The following is a 15,388-nucleotide window of genomic DNA, read 5'->3' on the forward strand; positions in this document are numbered from 1 at the left end:
TGGCTGCTCCAGGACTCAGCACCCTGCCATTTTAAGAGCAAAATGCAGCTGGAGAGGGATTCCCGGGAACAGCCCCACCGCGCTCGGGCACCACGTGCAGCACCAACGGACACGGGGCTATTTTCCATCCTCCGCCACCCTGGATTGCCAGAGGAGGATACGTTACCCAGTGACACTTCCTTGGCTCACAGCCCAGTGGTGCCTCTTCTGACATACGAAAGTGTTTCTTGGCTCAAAGGAAAAACTGTGTAGTGTCCAGAAATAACTTGTTTCTGCCTCAGGAGAGATTTAAGGCAAGGTTCCCGTGCTCCGAGATTAGCCGGGCTTACAGAAACACTGACGCGATTTTGCTTTGCAGCAGCAGGAAAGTCATTCCCCCCTATCTCCCCCCCCCTTTTTTTTTTCCCCCCCATCAGGAAAAGGGGAGCCTTTCAAATAGAAATTGCTTGGTTTTTACCCACACTGGTGAAATAAACAGTAATAAGCAGCAGAAGGGCAAGGGGGGGTGGTTTGGAAAGAGCAGACAACGCAGTGAGATGAGGGGAGGAGCGATCACACAGCTTTGTGCAGAGCGGCACAAGCCCTACGGGTGCTGCTGGGGCTTTCACGCATGCAGGGAGGAGGAACTCTCAGCGAGACACGCTCAGAGCCCACCAAGACCCACAAACACCTCCCCCCGCGCTCGGCACATGCTGGTTTTATCCTCCCGTGGGTGAAGGGGCCCAGCTGAGCAGAGGCAGAGCCGCTGGTCAAAGCCTGGCATTTCCAGAAGTCCTTCACGCATCCCCGAAGCGTCCCTCACACACTGAACACGAACACAGCGAGCCACCGACAGTGTGAAATGGAAAAGCCATCGACGCAATGATGGTCTTATATATTTATTCCTTTTTCTATTTTTCTTGGTTTTAAAGGACAACACATCCACCAGACAGGTTTAAATACAACGTCCAAGTACGACTTTCCGATGAAAGCAGCAAGGGTGCAGCATGTGCGCTTATATTCATACCCGCTGACACCAGCCCAGTCCTAGTGGTAGAGACATCTCCTGTTAAAAATAAAAATCCACATATTTAATATTTCATCAACCGAGAACTACCATTTTAAGGCACAAAAGAAGTGGGTCAGGCAGAGAGAAGACAAGCCGAATACCAAAAGCAGGCATGAAATGAGTCCACAGGTCTTTCGAATCGCCGAGATTTGAAAGAGAGCGGCGAAGGGGCGCAGCCCCCGCACTGACCCAGGAGGAGAGTGTGGGGGGAGGCCACACAGGAACAAATAGGAACGCAAAATGATCTGCTGCAGGCTGGCCTGAGGCCACCAGCTCATTTCCCCTGCAGCCCCAGAGCACCTCAGGGCAGTGGCTCCAATAACCCTTTCCTGTCCATTTCCTTTCCTGCTCCTCTCCCGCTGCGGCTGGTGAGGAGGAAACGCTGGCTACGGGCAGCTGGGAGCTGTGGTGTCACACACCTCTGGAGGTGCCCACTCCACATGCCCTGCGCGTGGCCGAGGAGCACCGGAAAGATGGACTTGCATGACTAAAGTCAATTTGCCAGATCTGTGGATAATCTGAGCGCTTGAAGTGCCACGCAGGGCGAGATGACAGGTCGCCGAGCCCCACATCCTCCCTCCAACAGCAGATGCCTCAGGAAAACACATACACTTTACCCCCCAAGCTCAGAGCAGTCAGCTGCTGCCAGCTCCCTCCCAGGCTTGCCAGACTCCTGCCTGCCATACAGCCATACATTGTCATCACAAGTGTCACACGTGCACGTGTACCCTGTGCACGCCATCGTCACCCGAGACACTCGCAGGAGGACGTCTCTACTCACCAGGCATTGAAGAACTGCTTTTATTCATAAACATCCTTCTTATCTGCAATGTAATCTACAATTTCTTGTGGACACATTAACTTTTCTGCATCTCCATCAGGAATTTCAAATCCTGGAAGAAAGTGCACAAATTTAGCTCAAAACAACGGAAATGGGAGCAAGGCTAAAGGAAGCAATTACTGCTGGCTCAGATGGCTGCAGCTTGGCAGGGGACAAACAGGCAGCGGCTGCTGTGTCAGTCAGAACCAGCACTTCATGACTATGCCGAGTTTCAAGCTGCGTCCTGCCTTCCACAACGCTCAGGATAAGGGACAGGGCAGACACCGCAGGGAGGGAAGTGGCCGAGCCAGCTGGCGAGTGCCCCTCACACCTCATTAAAGCCACCAAGGCCTTCCCAGAGCTCCCAGAGCCACTGGTGTGTGACGGGAGGGGGGTGATCTCGGTAACTCCAGGCAAGCCAGGGCCTGAAACCCCTCAGGTTCCGAGTCCGCTGTTGGGTGCTCATACAACCAGCAGCTCGTACAGCGCCGCAGCCGGGGGCAGGGAGCACGAGGGCTCTCGGCCGTGGAACTGGTCACAAACACATTCCAGAAAATGTACATTCTTCTTTCTAGTCCCCACACTAACACTCCACCCGCGGTACGGAGTCAGTGGAATAAAGATACAGCATTAGCAAATGCTCTGAAAGTGAGACATCTGCCTAGGCTTTAGAGGATGACCAAACCCCTGGGAGATACTCCAGAATTTATAAGCTTTAAATGAAAGCACAAAGAAGTCCAAAACGAGGTAAAAAGAAACTTGGAATACAAACTAGTAAGGAAAAAACTCTCTTTTTTCCCTAGCAGTATCAAGTGTTGAGGATGAAAAAAACTCCAGTGAGGAAAAATTTGAAATATCTGTGATTTCCCAAGCAGGAGCCAAGATCAGCTCCAGATGCAGCCTTCATGTTAAATGTAATATCCGCTGCCCTCACTTACACACTGCTGTCCCTCACTATCCCGTTCTCCAGCAACAGGACGGGTGGTGCCCAGGAGGGGCACGGAGAGAGGAGCAGGCAACCTGGTCTAGTGGGAGGTGTCCCTGCCCACGGCAGGGGTTTGGAACTAGATGAGCTTTAAGGTCCCTTCCAACCCGAACCGTTGTAGGATTCTATGATTCTATGCTCCCAGAGGGACTGAGCTCAGAAGCAGACGGGCAGATGCCTTCTGGCTCCTGCTGGTGCCACCAGCGATGAGCGCATGCTCTCACTGACAGAGCACTGCATGACCGTATGATTCTATGATTTTCTTTGAATTACATCAGAGAAAAGTCAATGTTACTATTCGCATAAAAGAACTGATATTGATTTGCTGCAGCTGCACTTCAGGATTAGCCAAAAAGAGGCAGCAATGCACCCAAGCATGCACAGCTCTGAATTACCAAATTCGTCTTCCATAGCCATGATGATTTCCACTTGGTCCAAACTGTCTAAACCCAGGTCTTTCATGAAGTGGGACTCAGCTGTGAGCTGGGGGGAGAAAAATCAAAGATCATTTGGCCGCGACCATTTCAGTCTGACAGAACCTGGCGCAGGACAGGAGCTTTTGGCCTCCCTGGCCCCCCCAGCTCGGCCATGGCGGGGCCGGCAGCCCCCCTCCCCAGCCTGCCCAGAGCTGCCAGCGGCCCCGGCGGCCAGATCCACCGCCCGCCGCTGCCCCACTCACCTTCTCCGGGTCGATCTTGTCGTACAGCTTAAGGACGTAGAGGACGCGCTCCTTGATGTCCGCCAAGGTCAGCGGCGGCAGGTCGGAGAACCGGCGGCACGGCGGCCAGGCCACCCGCGGTACCTGCAAGAGAGCGGGGGGTCAGCGGGCAGCGCCGGGCCCCCCGCCCGCCCTCCCGCTCCGGGCCTTACCTGCGCCAGCGGCTGCGGCAGCGCCGAAGCCGGGGCCAGCGGCCGGCGGGGACAGAGGGTGCCGAGCGCGGCGGGCCGCGGGGCGGCGGGGGGCGGCCGGGACAGGAGGCGGCGGACGCAGGCCGAGAGGACACGGGCCGCCATGGTGACCTGTTCCCAGCGGGCACCGCGCCGCTCCCGACGCACCGCGCGCCGCGGGGCGGGGCCGGCGCTGGCGGGGAACGGGGGCGGCAGCGCCCCCTGGCGGTCGGCGGCCGCGCAGAGCCGTGCCCGGGCAGAGCCGAGCCCCGGGCAGAGCCGAGCCCCGGGCAGAGCCGAGCCCCGGGCAGAGCCCCCTACCTCGGCCACAGCCAGCCCCGGGCAGAGCCCCCTACCTCGGCCACAGCCAGCCCCGGCCACAGCCAGCCCCGGGCAGAGCCGACCCCCGGGCAGAGCCCCCCCACCCCGGGCACAGCCAGCGCCGGGCAGAGCCCCCCGGCCCGGCCACAGCCAGCCCCGGGCAGAGCCAGCCCCGGGCAGAGCCGACCCCTGGGCAGAGCCAGCCAGCCCCGGGCAGAGCCCTCCCGCCCCTCCCCGGCACTGCAGCAGTCACGGAGCAGTTCCAAAGCAAACAGGTTTAATGGCGTTTCACACACCCGGTGGCCCGGCGTCACCCGCCCGGTGCCCGTCCCGACCGCACGCACAGCGCCCGTTAAGGCGGCAGAAGCACCAGGCTCTGCCGGTACTGCCGGTGATGGGGGCTATCGCCCCCCACCCCGGTCCTCTGTCAGGCCGCTCCTGGCTGGGGTTGCTGGTACCGGTAGAGGCAGACGGTCCCGTCCCGCTGCCCGGCCAGCAGGCAGGCACTGGTGGTGGCCCAGCGGGCCAGCGCCCAGCTCCCCTCCGGGTCCGGGGGCAGCAGGGCCGTGCACTGCCCCAGCACCAGGTCCCACACGGCGATGGCTCCCGACGTCAGCACGGCTGCGGCCGAAGCATCCTTCACGTCACCTTCCAGGTACCTACGGTCATACACGGGAAGGTCACAGTGCTGCAGTTTGCTTGTCAAAACACTCATCGCATCATTTTTTTAAAATTAGCTAGTTTCTCACATAGAAAATTAATAAGGGAATTTAAGCCGACTGTAGGAGGCCAGGTTATGTCACGTGTTCTATCTCCAGTGCACCTGAGAACAAAGGGTGTCAAGACAACCCTTCCCCAGCCTCAGCACGCGCTTGGAATTTGCCCAGTGAGCCCAGATCTCAACCCCCTAATATCTGTGCGCATCCATCATAGCCTGTCCTACGTAAGCGCGTTGCAAGAACGAGTCTTAAAACAGCTTTAGTCTTCAAAACGCAAGACGTGAGGAAGGGAAAGGTCATCTGACTGCAAACAGCTGCTTAACACAAATAAACCCAGCAAAGTGCTCTTTAGCACCACAACGGCTCAGAGCGGCTCATTAAAATCATTACAAATGAGATGTTTTCTCGAGGGGGTTTTGCCTGATGAACCCAGTGACAGCATTTCCACAATCACTTTGTGGGAGGGGGGGAAGACCAAAAGGTACAGCCCACAGAAAATCACCGCTCCCGTCGGTGAGCGGAGCCCCCGGCCGCGCGGTGACGCCGGGAGCGCAGGGGTCAGCGCACAGACTGGCGCAGGAAACGGGCAGGAAACAGCCAACACCCTCACCCCATTCCAGGGGCGTTTGTCCCAACGCACAGGACAAACGGCAGCGACGGATGCAAGCCTCCTTATCATCGGCAAGATGGCAAATGGATCCCTGCCAGCGGCGCAACTCAGCTCATTAACTGATTGCCCGCCCCCAAAAACCAGCTCGAAGGAGCCATGCAGCCACCACGAGGAGCCCCCCCCCCCGAGGTACTTGCCTTCCAGCATGGCCAGGTGGGAGGGAAGAGAACATCACCCCCGTGCTCCTGGCTGTTTTGGGGTTGAACGCTACCACGCGGAAGGCGGGGTTTCCACAGGACTGGCTCTCTTTGGCATGGGGATGACTTAAAACAACAAACAGAAGGCCCTGATACACAGAGGAAAAATACATCACTAAAAACAACAGCAAGAGGGAAAAAAAAAAACCCAAAGAATTTTCCAAAAATTAATTGCTACATTCTCTCCATAATCAAAGCCCCATGAACAGTGATGCATGATTTTTACTGAATAAAATAGAAGTGGTTTACTTTCCTTATCAAATTAGATAAAAGCCGAAGCAGCTGCTGACTGATAAGGGCTGATGCAATACAGGAGAATGACAGCTCAGTGACCCCATGGATTTATGCACTTATCTTTCTGCCTGAAAAAAACTAAACTTGCTGTAGGATGACGTGATATTTAAAGTAAAATTTCTGGGCCTCATTTTAACCCCTAGGAGCTTAAAATTTAAGAAGAATGCAAACCAGCACAGCTGAAAACAGTGGCTCTCGAAACAGCCACAAGCCCAGCATGAAATATGCTGGGATAGATATTCCGAGGAAGTCTACAACGAGTCTGACTCAAGCCACCGTTATCGGATGAAACATTCTTAAATGCTCACTGAGAACTATCAATCCTTGATAAACTACAAAAACCCATCTGGAAACACAGCACAGGTGGAAGCAAGTGGGAAAGAATCGTCAGTACGAATCTTGGGTTTAAACAGTTAATATCCTTGGGGGCGTATGTAAATAACAGCCACTTCACATGGTTTCCCATCGCCAGGCTGGCAGCTGCCCACTTGTGAAACGGAAGAGATTTCCCAAGCACCACCACTTCTGCTCCCCACCTGCAGGATGCTACTGCTTTGGAATACACTTTGATGCATCACACTCATTTTATTAGTACGCTGCAGAAAGCCAAGAATTGAAGGTACTCAGGGAGGCTTATTTCTCCTAGTTAACCTATTTTCCTTTGACATTCCTTCAGTGTATCTAAATAGAGCTGATATTTCAATCCACTCTAGAAACACTAATCCTTTAAGTCCCCACCACAGTCAGCCAGGCAGTCCACGCATAAACCGCGTGTCACGTTTCACATACGTACAGAGTCGGAATATGCTCGATGGCAGATGGAAGCCGGGTAGGAATAACCAACGTGCATCTTCTTCAGGAGCTGGCCTGTTTTCAAATTCCTGCAGTTGGTGAAAATACAAATTCTGACTGCATTTCCATCCTCTATCTGCTATTTTCTAATCACAGTTACACCACTATGCAAGTCAGACACATTTTTGGTTTCACATAAACCAAACTAAGAGGCCACAGGAAGAGATGTAATGAATATGATGCAAAAGTGAGTGGGATTACAGCAGCATAGTTCATTTGCTATCTGACTGTACAGAAGTCAGACTGCCAGACTGTAGGCCCTTTGACAATTATCATTTCATAGGCAAATCAGCAGCCAACCAACACCCCTATACAATGTCTGCAGCCAGCAGCTACAGCCCCCACCTACACCTGCACGCGAAATCATTTGATGGCAAAGGAAACACTGACCAAACAACAATGCTGTTCACTGCAGTGGTGCCAACCAAGGCGTCGTGCATTCCTTCTACTTCAGCAAAAGCTAAAACAGTTTCTTCAGGGGGCATCAAAGTTTGTCCATCCTTGCTCCTGAACAGCAGATTAGCAAGTGAGAAAAGGTAGTCAAAATAATAAGTATGTGTTCTGTTCTCAGCACGCCTCCAGAAGGAGAGGAACCTGACACTTTTCTACATCTGAGATGTTTCCTTCCTTTGCTTCCACACTGAGATGACCCCAAAACCATCAGACTCACCTTCCTGTCTCTGAAAGCGATATTAATTCCACTTGCTGCTCTTGCACGGTCCTGCTGCTGCTGACCAGCCTCCTATCCTTTAGCCCAAGAACAGCTTTTATATTTCCATTTTTTACTAGTGACTGCTTGAATGAATCATTCTCAGAGGAATAAAGCAAGAGCCTAAATTAAGAGAAAAGTACACATAATGACAGAAGGCAGCACAATTCAAACATGCCATAGCGTAGAAAAATAAGCATATGTTTAAACAGTCTACCACTTCTAGGGGTGAATAAGCACGTTTTTATAGTTGATTTTTAGAAATGCCTTCCATATTTTCCAACTGTTAAAGCAACTGAGAAAGTGACACATTAGTAAGAGATAATTTCAACAACTACACAAGAGGAGAGTTAAGCTGCAGCTATCCAGGGTGCAAAGCACTAGTAAGAAATAAATACACCACCTTATTTCTCCGATCTCCAAATCTCCCAATGCTATACACACAAGATTACAGGTGTCCGGCAGAGGAACAATCTGTATTACAGGAATCTAGGACAGCAAAACAAGAATTCAGTGTCACCCACAATGTCCCTTTGACTTTACTCCCATTTTCTAGAGTGTTTCAAGTAAAATGACATGGAGCACAACTGATTTTCAGATCCTTCTGAAGAAGCAAACTTAGATTAACAGCTGAACTCTCTGCTGTTTACCTAATTAAACAATCCCTGTTGATATAAGAGACAAAAAGCGTCTCCAGCGGGCATAAGGGGAAAGAACCTAAGTCAGTGGCTGCAGCCACCATTCATTTGGCACATGAAGTATCAAATTCCAGCAGACAACACGCAACCATAGAAGCTATTGGCCTTCTCCATCACCAGTGCAAATCATTCTCCTCTGTCTCCTGATGGAATGAAAAATTCATGGCACCTAAAGAACTTACCTTGCACCCAAGACTGCAAGCTCCTTTTATCTTGGGAACTAACACACTGGGACAAGAAAGTTGCCCTAAATTCTAGAAATAAGGATGGTGTTCATACCTTTCCAATCTGCCAAGTACAGACTTTTCCCCAGCGGTCAGATGCCAGAGGCTTCCACAAGGAGACAGAATTCTCACAAGCAGTCACCACGCACAGCTCTCTGCAGCCAGCTGCGTCCCACCACATGGTACTCACATCCACAGCGCAGGAACTGGAACAATCCTGTCCAAAACAAAGCAGCACTGGTTTTCTTCTGATAGACATGCTGATCTAACCTGGGGGTTCAGACTGAGAAAAATGCTTGACATTCAGTGGGATGAGAATTTAAGGCTAAAACTTCATGCACACAAAAAGTTTAATTTTGAGCAAGGAGTCAGTAAGGCACAAAAGAAAACAAGCCTGGTAGGTTTTACCCTTAAAGCAGCAAATATATTGGCTCACATCACAAAAATCGTTTGTCATTTGAAACGACAGGGACCCAGCAGAACCGAGAGCTGGGACAGGCCTACGGGTACCACGGCACGGCCACAACAAAGCCCAAGTGCCACATACTTGCTGTCATGCACTTGCTTCCCTTGTTGCACAAATGGGAGGGGAGATTTGCAGTAGCAAAGACTGAGTTTAAAGCTGAACAAAGCAAGGGCCTTCTCTTGTCCCTTGTAAAAAAGTTTTCAGCTTCAGCCATATTATTGTTGGCTGGTTACGCTAACCCCCCCAGGCTTGCTTCTTGAGAAAAACTCTGCACTTTGGTTTGGAAAAGCTAGAGGTGACCCAGCCCCCAGCAAGCTCATCTGGAGTTCAACGGGCTTTCCCACAGATGTTGCTTCCTTGCCTGCCAACCCTTCCCTACCCGCTGCGAGACAGAGGACAGAGGAAGGACAGACACCACTGCAGGAGGAAGAGCCCATGGTTCAGCTGTGCAAACAGTCCCAGGCAAGATTCGCCTTGGTCACTGCATGTGCACTCAAGGCTCCCTTCCAGAAGGGTGTACAAGGGCTGAGATCATTTTACCTGGGGCTGAAGAAAAACGCTTGTTAAGACGTTTGTATGTTTAGACATTCATTATTTAGAAACAAGCACTGAAATCCTTTATCAGTCAGAAGGAGATATACAGCAATCTAACCTTTCAGCACAGAATCACAGAATCACAGAATCACAGAGGTTGGAAGGGACCTTTTAAGATCATCTAGTCCAACCAATGAAGAAAAAAAAAAAAAAAAAAAAAAAAAAAAAAAAAAACCAAAACAAAACAAAACAAACAAACACAACACAAAAAAACAAAAACAAAAACCACCACACACGCAACCCACACACACACCACCACACCACCCAACACTAATCCATATTCCCAAGCACTATGTCAACTCCTCTCTTGAATACCTCCAGGGATGGTGCCTCAACCACCTCCCTGGGCAGCCCATTCCAATGCCTGACAACCCTTTCAGTAAAGAAATATTTCCTAATATCTAACCTGAACTTCCCCTGGCGCAACTTGAGGCCATTGCCTCTTGTCCTATCATCTGTAACTTGGGAGAAGAGACCGACCCCCGCCTCTCTACAGCCTCCTTTCAGGTACTTGTAGAGAGCAATAAGGTCTCCCCTCAGTCTCCTCTTCCCCAGACTGAACAACCCCAGCTCCCTCAGCCTCTCTTCGTAAGACTTGTGCTCCAGACCCCTCACCAGCTTCGTTGCCCTTCTAAAGCACGCTTTACTACAAGTGATTAAACTAAACAGAACTGATTAAATTAGACAGCAATCTATTTTGTTCAACAAGACCTGCATTTTTGATTGCATTTTTGTTAAACTTAGTGTTAAACAGCTGCTACTGAGTCGGTAAACAATTATCTGATGTTATCCCACCTTTAGCTTTGACACAAGCTGCAAGCTCTCTTCTCTCAGGCCATCGAGCAGTACCGGAGTCAACTGTTCTGCTTCATCTTTCCTCTGCACAAACAAGTAAAGAATGAGGATAATTCAACTTTGAAATTACATTCAGCACCTGCAAGAATGAGGTAGAAGCACGAATTCATTCTGCATGCAGTTGTTGGAGAGCTATGGTAGGAGCATCTCTTTTTGTACTTGCATGCCTTTGAAAAACAGGAGATCTGAGATGGATTATTTCCTGGTTTCACCTGAAAATTGTCTTTTATCACCACTCTGCATCTTTCAGCCTTCAGAAACAAGTCATTCTCTCAGTACCCATCCTGCATTTGAGTCATTTAATCTCCTTTACCAAATCCTAGCTGAAATTTTTCCTCAGGGTAGACCAACATTACGCGGGTACCAGAAACTTTTTGGTCATATACATGTTTCAAACACATACCTGCAATAAGCACTGAAACCCACATCTCCAGTTTCATCAAACAGGATTTTAAAGAATTTGCTCTTGAGGTCAAAAGACCTGAGGCAACAGGTGAAAACCAAACATTTACCAAGTCAGTTAAATGACAACATGCAGGGCTAGCTCGCAAAGAGGTCCTTCCCCTGAAGTCAGGTGAGACTCTGGAAAAGGGGATTTGCCCACAAAACCACTGGCTTAGTACCCTTGGCAAAGTGGCCAGCTTGTTACCTGCTCAGGAGAAGCCCTGCAGGATCTCTGCTGTTTGCTCTCTGATTGCTGACGCTTCTCCAAGGCCACAATCTCATCAGATTTATTATGGGGAACTCTTTCAGCTTCTAAATGAAACGTTGTACTTTGTTCCTTCTCTTTTCTAGCAGATCCTGCACCACAGCTGTCCGAGTGCAGTGGAACGGCAGAGTCTTTGCATTCCCCATCATCCACCACCTGGGCAGATGCTCCTTTGGAGGGATGCAGGCTCGCTTGCGAGGGAGGTACGGAAGGTGTACTGGGGAAGACCTCACTGCACACTGATGGTAAAACAGCTGGGGTTGCACCCACAACAGGGAAAACATATGAGGAATTCAGAGACTCAGGCTGAGTAGGAGCCCCACCTAAGACAGTCCCTGTGGGAGTAAAGAACAACGCATGGGTGGAAAGTTCTTTCTTGGAAGCTGGGCTTTCTACATGAGGTAGCTTGGGTGATCCATTTTTGAAAGGCGAAATCAAATTACTTTTGAGTCCTTTTTCTTCTGGATTCATTTGTACATCTTGTGTGTTCTCCAAGGCTGCACCATCTCCAAACACAGTAGGAACAAAAACCTCCAAGTCATTCACAGGGGAAGATTCTAATTTCTCAAGTTTTAGTACTCCAAATTCCTCATCTGGTAAGTGAAAGTCTCTGATACCCAGTTTGGGGACCAGCCACTGGAGACTACGAAAGGAGAAGAGAGAGCTGCAAGTGTCGGGATCCATAGCAGGGAGGCCAAGAGAAGCAGGATCCTCTGAACCCCTTGGGTAGCTACGTCCTCTTTTGCTTTCATCTAGACAAAGAAAAACACAATACAAGAACACCACATCATAAAATAACCAGAATCTCTCATCCAGAGTGTCACTCTAACCTATTAAAAACAAAACCAAGCCATACGCATCTTAACATGTGGAAGTGGCACTTTTCTGGAAAGACATTACACTCCTCAATTGCTCTACATCAAGCCTTCAGCAAAAATATCATTGCCAAAGACTGCCAGAATTGACTGAGCGCTTGGCCAGTTTGTTTTGATTTTCTCCCACCACATTCTCTTTTTACAATATTCACAGACTCTCAAACTATAATGCTGCTCTTTGTGCTTCACAATTGTCAATACTAAAAAAAAAAAAAATCATTAATACGCAGACTCAGTCGGAGAAACATATTTACATCCATTTGCTGGAAAATCAGGTCCAGTGCACATAACATTCCCTCTAACAGCAAAGGCAGCTTAAGGAATTCTCAGCCCTGCTCCTCATCCATGCACGGCTGTTCACTCCCCATCACTGTGCTGAAGAAGTTTCTGGAATTGTGCAAGGAACGTGAGCACCATAATGATCTCTATTTTTAAAAAACCCTCTTATTTTAAAAAAAAATATAGTTAACCCATATGAGATTTTCTTGAATAATAAAATGTGGCAGGGCAAGAACAGCAGTGCATGCACTTACTGGGACGTTTCCCTGCCTTGTTCTCAGGTTCTAGTTTTAGGAAGTAGCTGTATTTGATGAAGTACCTTTTGAGATTTGACTGGCGCTCTGTCTTGCAGAGGAACGCAGGGAGCGGCGCGGAGGGACATTAATTGCTAGGGGCTGCTCAGCCCTGCAGGCTCCTTGCGCGCGCCTATTCTTAACACGCTCCACTGGATGTTTATCAGCTTGACACACACTTGAGTTGGCTTCCAGATCTCCTGTACGGCTGTCAAAAGTCTCATTTCCTGGGTTCAGAGAATCCATGTTCTGAACTGGATTTTGAACCTGTTCTAACAGAGTCTTATGGCATTTGCCAAGCACTTGGCTTCCTCCAGGAGGAGGATCAGCACGTGTCGGCTGTACAGCACCAGTCGCTTCTGGCTCTCCAGACCCAAGAGCTGCAGCAGCAGAAAACTTCCTCTCCTCTGGAGATGATTTTTCAAGATTAGCCTCACAGTTTTCCTTTTCACTCTGACACTCATTTGACAGCAGACTACTGCTGTCCCTCGGTGGTATGAGATCCAAACTTTCTATAAGTTCCTGCGATACTTGATGCACAGAGGGCTTGCAGGTAGACTTTCTTCTTCCCTTTTGTTTCCTCTGCAATCGTCTCCGATCTCTCTTTGTGCTAGTGATACTGCTTTGAGAAATTGATCCAAGTGACATGCTGCTACCACTGGACGCAGGAAGAGATTTCTGAGGACTACTTGAATTTGCTGGATCATTTTCCGCACCAAAAGAAGGGAACGGCATGACCTCTGACTCCAAATCATTTTCAACTCTTTCTTGGGAGGGCTGATCTGAATTTGCATCTTTCTGCTTACACTTACTTCGCTGAGCTTTCTTGCTTCTGCCCAGCTGGCTGAGAATTACAGCATCGAGATCCACTTTCCTCTGGCAATTAGACATGCGTCGAGTTGTCCTGATGTAGTACTCTACAGGAAAGAGAAGCCCTTCAACCACAGTGCAAGAGTTCAATGCGCTTTCAGGAGCTGTCACCTTTTCTGGATCAGAAAGTCTTGACTGAATTTCAGGCTGTTGATTCTCCAACAGTTCTTCAACATTGCCCAGAGCAAGATCTGTAGGAAAGGGATTTAAGCTACTAGCGTCACTTTGATTTCCTTCACAGCTTTTGCTCTCATTAGTTACAGTGTTATTTCCATCAGCAGGCAATACTTCATTTTCTGACATGAAATCCAAGAGTCTACGTAACTCTCCCTGATCTTCACACATACTCTCACCGTCTGATTGTCTTATTATACTGGAAGATTCTTTTCCTCCATCACCACTGATGTCAAGCAAAAGAGAGTCACTGTTCTCTGAACACGGCTGTGCAGTCTCATGGTTATCAGATGTGGCCTCAGCACCTGGGAACTCAGGCTGCCAGACACTGCTGCTGTCCCTCAGTGCACTCGGAAACAGCTCAGGAACTCCTGGAGGGACACTGTCTTCAAGCATGTCTTGTACAACTCCTAACGCTGCACTGGGAGGAGTGAAACTGTTTTCTTCTCTCCCTACAAGTGCTGGTCTGGATGCTCTTTGAGCGTTTTCCTCAATGTTCAAGACACTGCTTCGCCTGAAGACTGGTGACCGAAATTCCCCTGTATTGGCAATTTGATTCTTCACTGTTTCATCCGTGTTGATTAGACACCCATCATGCACTGATTCCCTTTCCTCCGATACCAGAGCCTTTGCCCGTCTCCTCAGCTTCATCAAGCATCTGGAGGTTTGGGGTTTTTTCTCCTCAGGGGCAGGCCTGACAATTCCAGAGCACAGGTTTTCCTGGCTAGCCCGCACGCTTTCTGTCTGTGAGCTGTCTGGCAAGCTAACCTCATTATCAGAGAATTTGGGAACGTGCTTAAATGTGACAGATGTTTTCTTCTCTGCATCAGGATTAGAGCAGGTTTTAGTCTGTACCTGAGACGTTTTGTGTTTGTCAGCACTAGGAGATACATTATCTCTAGAACCTGTGGGGAAAAAATCTCATATGTGTAAAGTACTCCCAGCAAAGTCCCATCCAGTAAAAACATCACACAGTAAAACTAGACGACTTTGTTAGGAGAAAAAGAGTGTGATCTCACAGTCGGGATCAGAGAGTGCTGCAGACCTGGTGAGGAGGAAAGGAGAGGAGATGTTATTGTAGATCACAGTTCAGTGGCACTGGAAAGGCTGGGTGTGGGGGGCAGTGGATGTGGCAGCAGCTGCAGAGAGGGGGACAGCAGAGCTGGGGTCCATCCCCAGATCGGCAGGACAGGCCACGGGGGCACAGAAGGGTGACAGTGGCTGGGCTGGGCTGGGCTGGGCTGGGCTGGGCTGGGCTGGGCCCCCCCGCCATCACCCGCGGGGCAAGGACACTGGGCAGCACACGGCGGTTGGCGGGACCCTCCGGGCCCTCCCACCCCCGGCCCCGAAGCGGGAAGCCGTCAGTCGGTTCCTACCTGCGGGGCTCCGCTCCCACCGGCCTCCTTCCTCCGCCGTGCCCCGGCAGTGGCTCCGAGCTCGCTCGGCTCGCCGCGCCCGCTGCGGACACAACACCGGCGGAGGGCTGGGACCGGCTTCCCGGTACCTCCTCCCGCGCTCGGCCGGGCCAAGCCCCGCCGCCGGCCCCGGCCCGGCCCGCTCACCCGCAGCCGGCTGACGGTCTCGCTGTACTCTCTCCTCAGCAGCGCCAGCTTCTCCCTCAGCTGCAAGACACAACGCACCGGGCTGGGGCTGGCACCGCCGCGCCTGCCGCCCCGGACTCCGCTCTGTCCCGCCCCGGCCACCGCACCTTCTCCTTCTGGGCGCCGCTGAGAGCTCCCTCGCCGGCCGCCGCCTCCTCTGGTCCCTCCATGGCCGACTCCCGCGGGAAGCGCGTGGCCATGGCAACCGGGCCGCCATAGGCCGCGTCCGCGCCGGAAGCGCCGGCTG

The 15,388-nt window shown here is 50.8% G+C and overlaps 2 protein-coding genes across 2 annotated transcripts; both read right to left on the bottom strand.

The window, feature by feature from the left end:
• Nucleotides 1-832: 832 nt before the first annotated feature.
• On the bottom strand, nucleotides 833-3,894 carry NDUFAB1 (NADH:ubiquinone oxidoreductase subunit AB1). Its single transcript, XM_074158539.1, has 5 exons — nucleotides 3,724-3,894; nucleotides 3,533-3,655; nucleotides 3,249-3,336; nucleotides 1,830-1,941; nucleotides 833-1,045 (listed from the first exon to the last, which is right to left on the bottom strand). The coding sequence occupies exons 1-4, from the start codon at nucleotides 3,865-3,867 to the stop codon at nucleotides 1,850-1,852; spliced, it is 447 nt and encodes a 148-aa protein (XP_074014640.1). The 5' UTR covers nucleotides 3,868-3,894; the 3' UTR covers nucleotides 833-1,045; nucleotides 1,830-1,849.
• Nucleotides 3,895-4,318: 424 nt separating this feature from the next.
• On the bottom strand, nucleotides 4,319-15,358 carry PALB2 (partner and localizer of BRCA2). The gene is made up of 13 exons (XM_074158250.1): nucleotides 15,103-15,358; nucleotides 14,917-14,998; nucleotides 14,560-14,585; nucleotides 12,523-14,445; nucleotides 10,990-11,801; nucleotides 10,281-10,364; nucleotides 8,481-8,642; nucleotides 7,907-7,992; nucleotides 7,465-7,626; nucleotides 7,185-7,301; nucleotides 6,736-6,823; nucleotides 5,589-5,737; nucleotides 4,319-4,721 (listed from the first exon to the last, which is right to left on the bottom strand). Exons 1-13 carry the CDS (start codon nucleotides 15,356-15,358, stop codon nucleotides 4,490-4,492), a joined length of 4,179 nt encoding a protein of 1,392 aa, XP_074014351.1. The 3' UTR covers nucleotides 4,319-4,489.
• Nucleotides 15,359-15,388: the final 30 nt, after the last annotated feature.

This window comes from Numenius arquata, chromosome 14 (genome assembly GCF_964106895.1).
Source record: "Numenius arquata chromosome 14, bNumArq3.hap1.1, whole genome shotgun sequence".
Taxonomy (NCBI): Eukaryota; Metazoa; Chordata; class Aves; order Charadriiformes; family Scolopacidae; genus Numenius; species Numenius arquata.